This window comes from Canis lupus, chromosome 7, assembly GCF_011100685.1.
Source record: "Canis lupus familiaris isolate Mischka breed German Shepherd chromosome 7, alternate assembly UU_Cfam_GSD_1.0, whole genome shotgun sequence".
Lineage (NCBI taxonomy): Eukaryota > Metazoa > Chordata > Mammalia > Carnivora > Canidae > Canis > Canis lupus.
The window spans coordinates 1,868,329-1,882,659 of NC_049228.1; the positions used below are offsets into that span (position 1 = coordinate 1,868,329).

The 14,331-nt window shown below is 63.8% G+C and overlaps 2 protein-coding genes across 3 annotated transcripts in view; both read left to right on the plus strand.

The window, feature by feature from the left end:
• The first annotated feature begins 663 nt into the window (after positions 1-663).
• Positions 664-1,230, plus strand: ASCL5 (achaete-scute family bHLH transcription factor 5). The gene is made up of 2 exons (XM_038541736.1): positions 664-1,095; positions 1,210-1,230. The coding sequence occupies exons 1-2, from the start codon at positions 664-666 to the stop codon at positions 1,228-1,230; spliced, it is 453 nt and encodes a 150-aa protein (XP_038397664.1).
• A 1,690-nt stretch (positions 1,231-2,920) lies between these two features.
• CACNA1S (calcium voltage-gated channel subunit alpha1 S) overlaps positions 2,921-14,331 on the plus strand; it is a 63,450-nt gene continuing 52,039 nt past the window's right edge. Inside the window, exons 1-2 of one of the 2 annotated variants that reach the window (XM_038541920.1) lie at positions 2,921-3,165; positions 4,742-4,847. In XM_038541920.1, coding sequence (XP_038397848.1) covers positions 3,014-3,165; positions 4,742-4,847 — 258 coding nt within the window. In that variant the 5' untranslated portion in view covers positions 2,921-3,013. The remainder of the gene's footprint in view (positions 3,166-4,741; positions 4,848-14,331) is intronic. The other variant, XM_038541921.1, reaches the window with a different exon arrangement.

Genomic DNA, 14,331 nt, shown 5'->3' on the forward strand with positions numbered 1-14,331 from the left:
GGATGTTCAATTAGCTCCACACGTGGAAACCAGGACGCAGAGAGGCCCCCCACCGCGAACACAGGTCTGAACCGTGCTCTAGGCCTGACCTGGTCAGCGGGCGGCCACACGGCCTTCCCTGTTCCACGAGCCCCGTGGAGGGTGGGGGTGGCACGGGGAGCCCGTCCTACAAGGCCTTTCCTGACTCATATGTTCACTCTCCTCTTTTTTTTTTAGAAACTGAGCTGCCCTGAGCTGAGCGGGGACTCCTCACATCTGTTTGCGCCCCGGGCAGCTGGGGGACGCCCCCCCGCACCCCGAGGCGGTGAGGAACAAGCACCCAGCGCCGGCGGCCCCCAGGATGACGCCCCAGGGTTAGCGCCCGGGGGAGGCGCCCATGCTGCGCCCAGGAGCAGACGGGGCGCCGAGGCCTGCCGCCCCCCGCCCATGGGCGCCGCGGGAGAGCGCAGGGGTCCCCGGAGCGCTGCAGGCCCGCGGCTGGATTGGAGACGGTGCCCGCTGAGCCTGTGCCAGGAGCCGCGCTAGGCCCGAGCCATGCCCGCCGTCGGGGGGACCTCGGAGGCCGCCCCAAGGGGCGGAGGGAAGGCCTGAGCGCACCCGCGATGTGACGCGGCCCGCGTGGGGACCCGCAGACCCCGGGCGCCGAGTCGGAGTCGGGCGGGGATGCACAGCGCCTTCTGCGGCGCGCTGGTGGAGCGGCGCCCCCGGGCGCCCCCGAGCCGCGCGCCCCCGCCCGCAGAGCCCCCCGCGCGCCGCGCGCCCCCGCCCGCCGAGCCCCTGGGCCGCGTGCCCCTGCTGCTGTGCCCGGGCGCCGAGCCGCGCTGCTACGAGGCCTACGAGGCCTACGCGGCCGTGCTGCCCTGCGTGCCCTTCCCCGGCGCCCTCGGGGGCTACGACTACCCCTTCGAGCCCGCCTTCATCCAGAAGCGCAACGAGCGCGAGCGGCAGCGGGTCCGCTGCGTCAACGAGGGCTACGCGCGCCTGCGCGGCCACCTGCCCGGCGCCCTGGCCGAGAAGCGGCTCAGCAAGGTGGAGACCCTGCGCGCCGCCATCCGCTACATCAAGTACCTGCAGGAGCTGCTGAGCGCCGCCCCCGCCCCCGCCCCCGCCCCCGACGGCGCGCCGCCCGCCTCCCCGCCCGCCCGCCGCCCCGCGCGCGCGCCCCAGGCCTCCGAGGGCCCCTGCTTCTCCTCCTCGCCCTTCTTTGAGTCGGAGGCGTCCAGCCACTGACCGGCCGGGCGGGGGACCCGCGGGGGCCGCCCCACTCCCGAGGGAGCCTGGCCACCGGGGGGGGGGGGGGGCGAGGGGCAGGGAGGGGGACAGAGGGCACCGCTGACCAGGCCGCAGGCCCCAGGCCCCAGGCCCCAGGCGGGCAACCCAGGACAGCCCCGCCCCGCGCTGCGGAACCTCACGTCTGAGCCCCGCTGTGATCGTGCGCCACCCCCCAGCCCCGGGGGCGGGGGAGATCAGGGGGGCCCTCGCCCACCTCCAACCTCCCACCTCGGGCGCCGCAGGTGCAGCCCCGCAGCAGGTGCAGCCCCACAGCAGGTGCAGCCCCGCAGCGGGTGCAGCGCCATAGTGGGTGCAGCGTCGTAGCAGGTGCAGCCCCACTGCAAGTGCAGCCCGCCGCAGGTGCAGCCCCACCGCAGGTGCAGCCCCATCGCAGGTGCAGCCCCGCAGTCAGGTGCAGCCCCGCGTCTGCGACTCCCTCGGGAGGCCAGAGGTCTTTGGTTTGGATGAGCCAGGCCCTTGCTGTCCCCGAGATGGCCCCAAATGGCCTGAGATGGCCTCAGATACTAACTAGAGTGGGCCCTGGGAGCTTGCTCGCCGCCAGCCCCCGCCCCCGAGGAGCCCAGACACCCCGTCGAGGCAAGAGGCCAGGCTGCTGCCTGCGCTCAGCCCAGCTCTGACCGGGGGAGAGGCCATGTGTGTGCCTGGGTGGTGCCTCTGGCTTTCCTGATGGGGGCGATCGCCCACCGCCACCCCTAGCCCCCCATCCCACCCCCACCCCCATGTAGACTTTTCATCCTTTTTCCCTCCCGGTCGCTCGAGGACTGCGTGTCTCCCCTCAGACTGTGTCCCCTCTGTGGGCGGTGGGACCATGCGGCACTGTTTGTATCAAGAGGCTAAATAAAAGATTTGCTGAGTTTTGTGATCCCAGATGTCATCTACCTCACTCCCCCGATGCCCCTGGGGACTCCCACCCACAGCTCAGGCCCTTGCTGAGGCTGTGGGGCGCTGTTAGCTCTGCGTCCCACTGACCTTTATGGAAAGTGTCGTGCACCCAGCGGGGCGGGGAGGGCCGCAGTCCCGGGTCAAGCCGCCGCCCCTGTCCTGTTAGGCGCTGCAGGGGCTGAGACAGGGTACAAGGCACACGGTCGCTGCGCCGTGTGGCGGGTGCCGGGCCTGAAGTGCGCTCGTTCAAGATTCTTCTGAGGAGGGGTTAGCTTTCCCTGCCGTGCGGTGGGCATGGGTGGGGGGTGTCTGGCCTGGTAGCCAGCCACAGGTTGGGGGACGGATGGGGCTGTGGGGTAGGGTGCTGAACGAGGCCACCCAGCACCTTCTCGGGGGGGTGTCATGGGGCCAGGGAGCGGGGGCAGCGAGTCTTGGCACAGGGGAGCCCGTCTGCAGTTTGATGCCACCCCCTTCCTGAACTCTCTGTGGCCCCAGGCTTGAAGCCTCCCGTCCTGTCTCCCACTGCCCCCATCCCAGGCCCATGGGGACGTTCCTTCCGCCACCCCCTACCAACGTCCTCAGGGACATGCTGGGCTGTCACTGGCCCGGCTGGGAGGGAATGACAGCTGCCTGGCCTCAGAGTCAGGCAGGCAGCAGGGAGCCAGCAGCGGGGAGCCAGCGGAGGCTAATTTTACTTGCTGGGAGCAGGGACAGTAATCCTCCTGCCCCCGCCCCCGGGCTGGCTCAGCAGGGCTCACTTGGCCCCACTGGCCCAGTCCCCACGGCGGGGGCACTGGGGACGCAGGGAGGCGAGGGCAGCGGGACTGCCAGGGGAGCCATGGAGCCGTCCTCGCCCCAGGACGAGGGCCTGAGGAAGAAACAGCCCAAGAAGCCGGTTCCGGAGATCCTGCCGAGGCCGCCCCGGGCCCTGTTCTGCTTGACCCTGCAGAACCCCCTGAGGAAGGCCTGCATCAACATTGTGGAATGGAAGTATCCTTCAGGACCCGCAGGGCATCAGGGACAGGGAGGGGGCAGGGTCACGGATCACCGAGCTGGGGGGCCAGGGGGCTGCTCAGTAAGGAAGGCTGCGGCTGAGGGGGACAGGGACAGCGGGAGGAGCGGAGCCACTGAGGCCTGAGAGTGCTGGGCCCGAGGCCTGCAGAAGGGGCCCGATGTGTCACGGAGGGGGGTCCGCAGGTGTCCCCAAATCCCATTACCGGGGGGCTCCACCGAGGGGTCTGAGGCAAGAGTCTCCTTTTGATACAGGAGGGGAGAGAAAGAGGCAGGGGCCTCTGCAAGACAACTGTCCCCCTTGACGGGAGGGTGTGAGGGCAGAGCTTGCCAGTGAGTGAGGGGAGTCCAGCTGGGGATGGAGTCCAGGGAGACAAGGCCTGGGACAAAGGGCTGCTGTGACGGGCTCTGGGAGGGCGCGGGCCCAGACGCCGGGCGGTCTTCGCCCACACATACCACCCTGGGGACAGGCACTAGCAGTCCCTTTCTCCGTTTGCACTAGCTCTGAGAGGAAGAAGGATGAAAATATCTGGGTTATTTGGGGAAGGGAGGAAGGCGATTAGGGGGAGGGGCTGTGTCAAGCGTCTTCTCAGAGAGAGGTCAGGAATATTTGAAATATTTCTCTAGGGTTCTGGAAGACTGGGCTCCCACCAGCTGTTCCCTAGAAGAAAGGGGAATACGGGATCACTGGGAGGATGAGAAAACCAGGGGACCCATTGGAATAGCTGGGGTCAGAGTCAGCCCTGTTCCCCACAGCTGCACCGCTGCCTCCCTCGGGCCTGTGGGATCGGGTTTCCCCGGGTGGCTTCTCCGTGCTCTGCTCCTCTGCACCTTCTCCTCCGCAGGCCTCTGCCCTGCGGCCCAGCTCTTCGCAATCACTGGGAGGAAGAGGAAGGGGTACAAGCCCAGACCTTCTGCACAATGTGCCTCCCACCCCGCAGCCTGTCCCCACCACCCGCCATCCAATGGCTCGGCCCATGGATGCATGGACACTGCTCACCCACAAGGGACAGGGCCCGGGGGTGGCCCTGGGGAGCGACTGTGAGGGGCACGTGTGCCTGGGAGGGAGGCGTGTGCAGGTGTGCGGTGCACACCCCGGCCTGTGAGCACGGCTGGGGAGGGGCAGGGTGGGCGGCTGACTCATTGCCTCACACGCATTCGTTCCTTGGGCTGGGGGGGTTCAGGCTCCACCCACAGCTTACCCTTTCCCGGTCCTGTTCCCGCGGATGCTCAGCCCCCCGCATCCCTTGCCATTTCTCTGAGTGAGTCCCCCAAGTCGTCTGGTGAGAGTCTCAGAAAGTCAGGGCCCCCAGGGCAGGGCTGGGGATGGGCAGGGCCTGGACCAGTGAGACCTCAGGGCCCCTACAGCTGAGCAGCCCCGAGCCGGGACCCGAGCTTCACACTCCCATCACCGCCGAGCCAAGTTAGCTGTTCCTGGGGAGACCCCACAGGGGAGCGGGGAGGAGCAGCGTGGGCCCCCGGTGTGTACGGTGCCAACCCCTGCCTGTCCCAACCCCACGCCTCACTCGAGGGCTCTCCTTGACCCTGACACTAGACCCTTCGAGACAATCATCTTGCTCACCATCTTTGCCAACTGCGTGGCTCTGGCTGTGTACCTGCCCATGCCGGAAGACGACAACAACACTCTCAACCTTGGCCTGGTAAGATAGGTGCCTCGTGCGGGCCTGCAGCCCCAGGCCGGGGGAGGCCCCCTTGGGGGGCTGCTTGCTGGTGGTAGTACCGGAGCTTCCCACTCACTTGCAGGGCTGGCCGAGCGACTCCTCAGCTCTGCAAGGTAAACTGGCTAATTCTGGATTCCGTCTGACTGGGCCCAGGCACCGTGCTAAGCACCTATGAGACTGGGCCCGGGCACTGTGCTAAGCACCTATGAGACTGAGCTCAGAAAGTGCCACCCCGTAGAGCGGCGCCATCTGACATGCGGGAAGCAAGGCTTGTAAGGTCAGCTACCGAGCGAGGGAGGCGGACTGCTGCTTTCCCTTTCCTGGACACGGTCCAGAAGGAACTGGCCTCCTGGGAGAGTGGGATCTAGGAATTCCCAGAGAGCGCGTGTTTTAGAGCTCTGTGCCTCGCTCTCTGTGCCTCGCTCTCCGCGGCCCATCACCAACAACGGGGACACAGACCACAAAATGCCAGGCCTGGAAGGGATCCCCCGGGATCACGTGGTCCCATCCCCTCCCCGCCTCGCTGGTTTCCGGATGAGGAGCCTGAGCCCCACGCAGGCGAAGCGCTGACCCAACCCAGCAGCTAGATCCTGGTAAACACGGTGACCGTTTCTGAGGCGCCAGGTTCTGTGCTAAATATTTTACGTTATTGTCTTACTTAATCCTCATAACTACCCCCGGGAGGCAACACCATTAAATCCGTGTAAAAGAGAAGGAAACTGAGGCTCAGAGAGTTTGAGTACTTTGCCCAGGGTCACCCCCTCCCCCCATGCAAGTCCTGCAAGAGGGTCTCCGACTCAGGCCTCTCTGACTTTAGGACTTGCCCTCGTGACGGCCGTTGCCAACACGGTGACAGCGCGAGGACTCCAGGGGAAGCCCTCCTAGAAACAGTGCTCTCAGGCATGTACTGTCCAGGCCCCCGGGAGACAGGACAATGGGCCCACCATCTCAGCTGGCTTTTTCCTGATTTGCACCACAGGGGTGGGAGGGGGGGGACCAATTAACATGCATCCGGGGCCTGAAAAAAGGTATTTATCTTTGCTTCTCCTTTATGCCGGTTTCCATGGGAATCTATCTTGAGCTGCTAAGAAGCTGGGATTTTTAAGTGTGTGTTACGCTATAAACAGAAAAAACTCTGAGCTCCTGAGTGCGGAAGGAGAGCGAGATGAACTGTGGGCAGGGCCCCTACAGCCGCGGCTGGTGGGGGGCGGTGCTGAGCCTCAAGACAGGCCTCGGATTCCATGTCCCTGAATCCACCGAGGGGCTCTGGGTCCAGCCCACTCTCCAGGGTTTTGTATTTCGGGGCCTTCGTTCCATTTCAACGCCTTAGGTTGGCTCCTTTCAAAAGGAATCGCCCCCTGGGGGGCGTTGAATGACACTTTACTGGGTCTGTCGTCTTCCACTGAAACAAAATGGAACTTTCACGGGTCCCGGGTACTTGCCCTTAGCTTCCGGGCTGGCTCGCAAGGCCTTGGGGAAGGCCTAGGCCCACAGGCACAGGACGAGGAGTTTCCTGGGAGAGGAAAACCTGACCAGAAGCCGTCCCAAAGCGGTGAATATCACCGCAAACATCAAAGTTGGACAGACTGTTAGTATAATCAGTGAGGGATCCTCGTCGGATCCTTCGGGAGGGCGGGGGGGGGGGGGGGGAAGCCCAGAGAGCCCAGGGGCACCTCAAGGGTCTCGGAGCCAGCTTCCAGCAGCCAACGCTTCCTTCCCGCTAGCCAGTGACATGCTCCCTCCATACAATCAAGCAGGAGGGAAATGAGGGGAGTTAGACCAGGAGGGGAAATCCGACATTTATCTCTCTCTTACCCTACTGGCTGCTTTGTAGGTATCTGAGAAAGGTGAGGCACTTTCAGGTCATGCAAAAGGGAGGCCCAGGAACCCATTCTTCATTAACTTTCTCATTCATTCAGTAAATATTTATTTAGTGCCTATTGTGTCCCAGGCCCATGCTGGGGACATAATTGGGTTCCAAACAGACATAGTTCTGATCCTCACAGGGCTTAGTTAATTAAACCAATTAAATACGTAATTATAATTAAACCAATTACACACGTAGTTAAAATGGGAAGGTTTGGGACGCTATGATATTGTCCTGGAGGAGGATCTAGTCCTTCCCAGAGGGTGAGATGTTCCCCCTGAGGTGTGAAGGATGAGGACAAGGCCAACCTCATGGGCTTGTGACCCCTACAGTCCCTCTGGGGCCTGCACTCAGGAGGGCCCCACGCATGGGCCTTAATAGTCTGTGGTTATAGTACTGAAAACTGAAATGATTTCATCTTTGAATCCTTATTTTGAGGGTGAAGACCAATGGGACAATAATGGGACATGCGCCAGTAGCGTGGAGCCATGGCTCACTCACGGTTTCCCCCTCGGCCACTTCCTTCTAGCCCCCCACCTCGGAGGACAGACGCTGCTCAGTCTCCCCCGCTGGTGCCCTGGGCCAGGGTCAGGGTTGGGTACGCATGGGTCAGGGCATGGCAGTGGCTGTCCCTACCCTGGACCGACAGGACCACAGCCACTCAGTGAGTGATTGCCGGGTGGAGCCTGAGGCTCATCCCCCAGCCAGGTACTTGGGGTCCCCTGGAGCCGAGGCTACGATACGCTGCCTGTCCACCTCAGTTGGAGGCAGAAGCTGATGGGATGGGAGATGCCTGCCTCCACTTCCCCACCTGTAGCCAAGGGTCAGGATGTCTGGCTGCTGGACGGGGGTGGAGTGAGTGTGGGGCGGGTCATGAAGGAGGACGGGGGTGCCCGTGAGGGTCTGCACCTGCCCCACACAATACTAAACAGGTGATTAAAAAACACCACGGCAGGTTGAGAAAGGAAAAGCTTCATATTTTAATACCTTTCGTGGTTCTTACTTCCTACTTTTTTGAACAATTTTTCATTTGGTACTGGGTCCATTGATTCTGTAGCTGGTCCCGGAGGGCAGGTTGGGGCACCAGGGGAGAGGTTGTAGAAGCCACCACGGGGAGCCCCGCGAGCAAAGTGCTAGAAGCAGGAGGTTGAGAAAGGAGTCTGGGCCTTGGAACCGGGTAGATAGAGGGTGGCCTGGGAGGGGGGAGGGGGGAGATGGGGAGAGTGGGGTGGGGGGGTCGTGAAGTTGTCCAGGCAGCAACGGGGAGGCCGGAACTGAGGCGTGATGGGTGACAGGATGACGTTGAGAGACGGTGGGGAGGCGGCCCAGGGAGACCCGCCGTGGGGACGGAGGCGTGGGGGAGAGGAAGAAGGCAAGGATGACGCTGGTGTCAGTGTCAGCGTGGGTGACAGAGCAGGAGGGGGATCACTTACCAAGACAGGCGGCGCGGGGGAGGGGAGGGCAGGCTGCGGAGGGAGGAGGGTGCAGGGCTCTCCGCCCACCCCCCTCACCCCCCCCCCCCGTCACGTTGGGATGCGGTGTGGGCGGCCACTAGGCAAGTGGCTGATGGGTGACAGGGAGGAGGCAAGGCGGGTCGGGGGCAGGAAGGGCTCTGGCAGCTGCCAGGCGTGCAGAGTCGGGAGGCGTCCAGCACCCTGGGCTGTGGGGAAGAAGCCCCGACGGCCGTCGGAGGAGCACGCGCCCCTGCCAGGTCTGGGTGCGCTTCCAGGAGCCCTCTGTGCTCCCCGCTCAGCGTCTGCTGCAGGTGACGGCCCGGTGCTGAGCCCCCCGACCCTGCCCATCCGGGGTCCACCCTGCACAGAGGACGCGGGGGCTCCGAGCAGGCAGGGGCGCCCTGGAGGGGGAAGTGGCGGGGGAGAGCCGGGCAGGAGCAGGGCGGGGACGCGGAGCCCTGCCAGCCGGGAGCACCCTGGGGTGGGGGGGCCTCTGACCCCCACCGGGCTGGGGAAGCCGGATGCTGGGTAACCGTGGGCTCTGGACGCACAGGTGTGCTGCGGAGTCCGGGCCCGCTCGTACGCTGGCTATGTGGCTGTGGACATGCTAGTGACATCTCCGCGCCCTCAGTCCTGTCCCTTGGAAGATGCGGATGACACTGTTCGCTTCAGAGAAGCTACAGGAGGAGCCAAGCCCTCATTGCTGTGGTGCCCCCTCTATCCACATAAGCCATTCCATTATGCAGGGACCACAGCGCCTCAGGGCGGGCTCCGCAGTCACAAAGCCCCCAGCACAGAGCCCCCTGGGCGGTTCTACATTCAGAGCATGACCAAAAGATACCAGATAAAAAATCCATCTTCACCCCACCCACTATCTATCCCCGATTTCTCTGATTTTTCATTTTCACTCCTTGAGACATCCAACTTATCTGAATGGCCTTCCTGGCCACCCCCCAACCCCATCCTCCAGCAAATTCTCCTCCTCCTCCTCCTCCTCCTCCTCCTCCTCCTCCTCCTCCCATCATCAACTGTTGAGCACTCACAATTGTGCTGGTTCTATTCTAATGCTTTATTACATGCATTATGTCATTAATTGCCCACAAGGCAGGTAGTATTATTTTTCTCACTTTTACAGAAGCGTAAACTGAGGCACAGAGAGGTTAAACCACCGCACAGGCCCCGCCGGCTACGTGGCAGGCCTGTACCCCGTGTTGGGCATCCTGCTGTGGTTTTCCTGGTACCAGGAGAGGATGGCGACCCCGCGCCCCTCCCCATTCCAGCCCCTCCCTGTACCCGTGCCTTCCCCTGATAGTGAAGCTGCTGGCTGCCCAGACCAGCACGGACGCTCACAGCGTCCAGGCTCAGCCTCTACCTGGGCTGGGCTCCATCGCCCAAGAAAGAAGCCCGCCTTAGGCTTGGGAGGCCTGTGTCTCACACAGCCCTGTCCCAGAATTGTCCCAGGAGGGTGAAGGCTGGGGGTGCAGCTCACGAGGGGGACCATCTGTCAGAGAAGCAGGGAAATGGAGCAGACACCGAGTCACCACGGGGGCCGGCCAAAGGGCAGTGAGATGCCCCAGGGCCTTGGAAGCCAAGACCAGCACCCAGGGCCTTAGTCCCCACCCCAGACCAAGACCCTCCCAAGCCAGCCCTAGCTCCCTGAGGTCTGCAGGGCCGCTGCCCCCAGGGGGTACCCCTGACTCAGTTAAAGGGGACTTGGGAGGGTCATCATTCTGGCCTGAAGGAATGCTCAGCCTGAGGGAACCCGTGTGGAAAGGCCACGAGGATCAGAGTTACTAATTGTTGGGCACAGACGGGGAGTTGATTGCTTTGTCTACACTGTCTCCCTTCGTCCTCAAAGCCGCCTTGTGTCAAAGTACGCTTCTCAAACAGTGCAGACCTGACTCTGATTAAAATACAGAAGGAACGCGCGTCCGCACTGAACGCATCTGCTAAGAGGACAGGCAGGAGGGGAAAGCTGATTCGAAGAGAATTGGAGGAACAGAGAAGAATATGATGTTGGAGGGACAAAGGATGGATGTAAGATCATGAGGGGAGACACCAAGCCGGCCGCTGTCCCTCGGGGCAATGCAGCAGTGGCCTGTCGGGGTTGTCTTTTCCAGCGCTTGCATCTCGACGGGACCCTGAGACTTGAACAGGTACCTTCCCGGAGGTCAGTGGTTTCCCACGGCCGGGGAGGGAAGGGGCGTTTAGTGATGTTGGGAAGCTGGTCGGGACCGTGTCCACACTGCTGGCGTCCAGTATCTAGAAGCCCGGGATGCCGCTCAACACCCGCCAAGCACAGGACGGCCCCCTCCCACCAACAGAGAATTCTCCAGCCTGAAGTGAGAATAAGGCTGGGGCTGATAAACTTAGCCCCAGATAAGGACATGGTTCTTGGCCAGGCCTTTTATAAAATGCTCCGGCGTGACATTATAAGGAAACGGTGACCTCCCTTCGCCTATGTTCTAAGTTCTGGATGCTTTTTGGCACACGGGTCAGGTGGGTCCCGGTGCCGCCCGGGAGGGGCAGGGCCAGGCCGGCGGGATTCAGCCTCTCAGCTGGTCCCCGGCTCCCCACCCCGGCGCTGGGAGAGCTGCGCCCGCCCTGCCGGCCCTCCCGTGTCAGCAGACTCGGCCAGGCCCCAGGACATTCCTGGGGTTCAGGTTCCCGCGTGGCCCTCTGCACAAGGCTGCAGCCTAAGCCTCTGGCATCCAGGGCACTTGGCTTTTTATAGGGTCTGGAATGTGCCCGCCGCCTCCTGCGGCCCGCCGCCCGCTAGCCTCAGCATCTGGGGAGGCCCTGGCCTCAGACGGGCCCCAGCTCGGGCCTCCGCTAGGGAGATCCGGGACCTGCCAGGCGCCGGTGAAGGAGCCTGGGTCTCCCACCCTACAGGCGCCGGCCACGTGAAAGGAAAGCCTGCCTTCCCGCCTCCCTGGGAGCCTGGCCTCTCCCGCTGCAGGGCCTCAGCTCCCGCTCCGGGGGCCTAGCCGGCCCCGCGCTCATCTGCGCCCCTCGCACGGGGCAGCGCAGTCACAGAGGGGCAGGGGGCCACGGAGGCCTCGAAGCGCCCCTGGGCACCCTGTCCAAGCTACACGGACTCTGGGGGGGTCGTGGGGACTTGGTGCTTTCCTATCGGACAACCCTGCCTCCAACATGCACGTCTGCCGGCAGGTGAGCCCTCGGCGCCTCCGTGCGCTCTCGGGCCGCAGGAGCCACCCTTTGGGAAGGCTCATGTGGAGGAGGACGGTGACACCGTGCCCGGCTGGCACACGGGAGTTGGCGCCGTTCTTTCCCTTCCCTGCCCGCCCAGCATCCCAGACCCCAGCCGTGGGAGGCCGGGGTGGGGCGGGCAGGGCCTGACACCCTGCGGACCCTTGCTGCGTGGCCGGCTTCCCGCCGGGGCTCTCCCGCGGAGCCGTGCGGCCCCGGAGAACCCCCGCAGCCCCTCGGTGCTCTTGCTCGCGGGTGACGTGAGACCTGAATGGACGCAAGTGGCTCGAACAGGGCCTGGCACGTGCGTGTGTGCTGCACCCACCTCAGTGGCCGTTGCCCTCCCGGCTGGGGCACCCCGTGCCCCGGCCCCCGCCCGGCGCGGCCCCTCAGGAAGGCAGATTCCCTGTCCCGCTGGGGGAGGCCTGGGGAGCGCAGGGCGGGCAGGTGCCAGGCGAGGGGCCTCCGTCCGGGTGCCAGTCCGTCGGGCTAAACATAGCCGCATGCCTCACCCTGCCGTAGGTCACTTTCCAAACGTGGAGGCTGAGGTGGCCATGGGGAGGGACGCCAGGGCCTGGGACGCCCCGGGAATGATGTGGCCGCCGGGCGGGCGCAGGAGCAGAGCTGTGGACGCAGCCAGGGCGGGCAGGACAGGCCTGCTGGCCACGGGCACCCCGCGCCCCTCGGAAGCCCCGCTCTCCTCACCCGGGAAGGAGGAAGGGCTACGCGGCATGGCCCGTCCTCCACGTCCAGGTGCTCGGGCAACGTCATCCTTTTTCCTAGAAATCAGCTTTATCTTGATTCTGAGCCCATGTCCCTCCGGATGGGGAGAACCTCGGCTACAGTTGCCCCTGGCACTCCCAGCGCCCGTCCCGGGGCTCCGGCAGCACTAAGGGCCTGGGGTCACCGGTGCTCTGTCCTCCCTGGATGAGGCCACATGGCTCCTGTGTCTCAGTCCCCTCAGGCCCCCCCTCCCCTGTCTCCATGCAAAGTCGAAGGTGCAGGAATCCTTGGCAAGCAAGCTGGACCCCCCCCCCCCCGGGGCCTCCTCTTGGCCCCTGCTACATCTTTAAGGCACAATGAGGGAGCAGACCCCACAGCAGATCTACCCTAGAGGCCTCCCAACCCTGGGACGAATCTCTGTTAAGCCCTCTTTCTTCAACCCGTTTCCACATGGTGGATTCAAGGCTTTATTTTAACTTTAATTAATTAAGATTTTTATTTATTTATTCATGAGAGACACAGAGAGAGGCAGAGATAGGCAGAGGGAGAAGCAGGCTCCCTGCGGAGATCACGCCCTGAGCTGGAGACAGATGCTCAACAAACCACTGAGCCCCCCCAGGCGTCCTGGGTTCAAGGCTTTAGAAAACAAAGGCCTGGGGCCCTGGCACAAACCTCCCCAGCACTGCCGGGTGCCCAAGGGAGCAGGAAAGGGGAGGAATCCAGGAGGAAACAATCACGAAGGTTATGAACCGACCTCATAATAGCAGCACCCAGCCAGCCCGCCTGGAGACCCCGAAGCATGAGGGGCCGTGTTTGGGGAGGTGGGGATGCCCTTGGGCCCCCCCACCAGCCCAAGCCCTCTGCTGGCCCTGGGCTCCCTCCTTGAAGTGAAAGTGCCTTAAAGAGTTAACAAGTATAGGATTTGCATCCTAACAGATCCCAAGGAGTTGACCCTAAGGAAGGAGACCAGGCCCAGGGGCCCAGGGACAGGAGGAGGTGGTCCTCTTAGCCGCGCGGCCATCTGTGGGCTGTGAGCGCTGCCTTCGGCTGCTCAGCTGCTTCCTGAGCCCTGGGCGGGGAGGTGGGGGCGCTGGGGGCCTGGGAGGCCAAATCCAGCCCGGCCTTCCCTTCCCGCAGGCTGCAGTGTTGGGGTGAGGATGGCGAGGAGGAGGGGTTCCTGCCCCTGCGGCCCAGACAGGGGCCAGCCAGCCCCTGCCCTCTGCCCCCACCGCCCAGGAACTGCCCCGGGAGGAGCAGCCCCACGCCAGGACGGGGTGACCCTCACAGCCGGAAGACAGCCCGAAAATAGAGGCCGTAGGAGGGCAAGGGGAACGCAGTCCGGGCCCCCCCACTTTCAGCCCAGGACTTTGGGAGTGTCTGGCTCTAACGCCCCTAGGAGCAGGTGCAGGGGCTGCAGGTCGGGGCTGGGCACCAGGCCGCCCTCCCCGGCCCACGGGGCCCCCGGGAACCCCGGTGAGAGGTCTGTCTGTGGAGACACAACGACTCCCATGGGTGGAAGGGGACATGCGGCAATGCAGGCCTTGAGGCTGCTAACAAAGCTCATCTCACCAAGTCAGACGGGCTCAGGGTCCCCCCATGAGGTCAGGACAGTCAGGGGATCCGAGCTACCTCCCCCGCCCTGGTTTCAGAGCCTGGGGATCATGTGCCTTCTTAGGAATAGAGACTCGAGGCTACACCCGTATCGGTTCTGCGCCCAGTCCCAAGGCGCATGTGGGCGGCTTCCCCACCCAGCGGGCAAAGCTCTCACACCGCCTGGGTTTCCGACAGTTCAAATAGATTCTGACTCTGTCTACGTGGACAGAACATCCGATCTCGCGGGTTAAGGGCTCAGTCCTGCAGGGTTGACACCAACCCGCCCCCCCGCCTCCCGCCACGGCCTCAGGTGCCCATAGGAGCCCAGGAGGTTCTGTGCGCCCCGACTGGTGGGCCGTGGCGGAGAGGTTCCAGGGACCTTCCTCTTGGGCTTGATTAACTCGCTAGCGTGGCTCAGAGCTCAGGAAACGTTTCCCCTGCTACACCACTGACTCTAGGAGCGGCCAGATGGCAGACAGGCACACCTTGCCCTCAAGGTCGGCGGGCGGGGGACAGGGCGCCAGGTTTCCAGTCTTGCTGAGGGCACCTCTCCCCCTGCATCTCCACTGTTCACCAACCCAGAAACCCTCTGGCCCTTGTCCTTGCAGGTCTCACG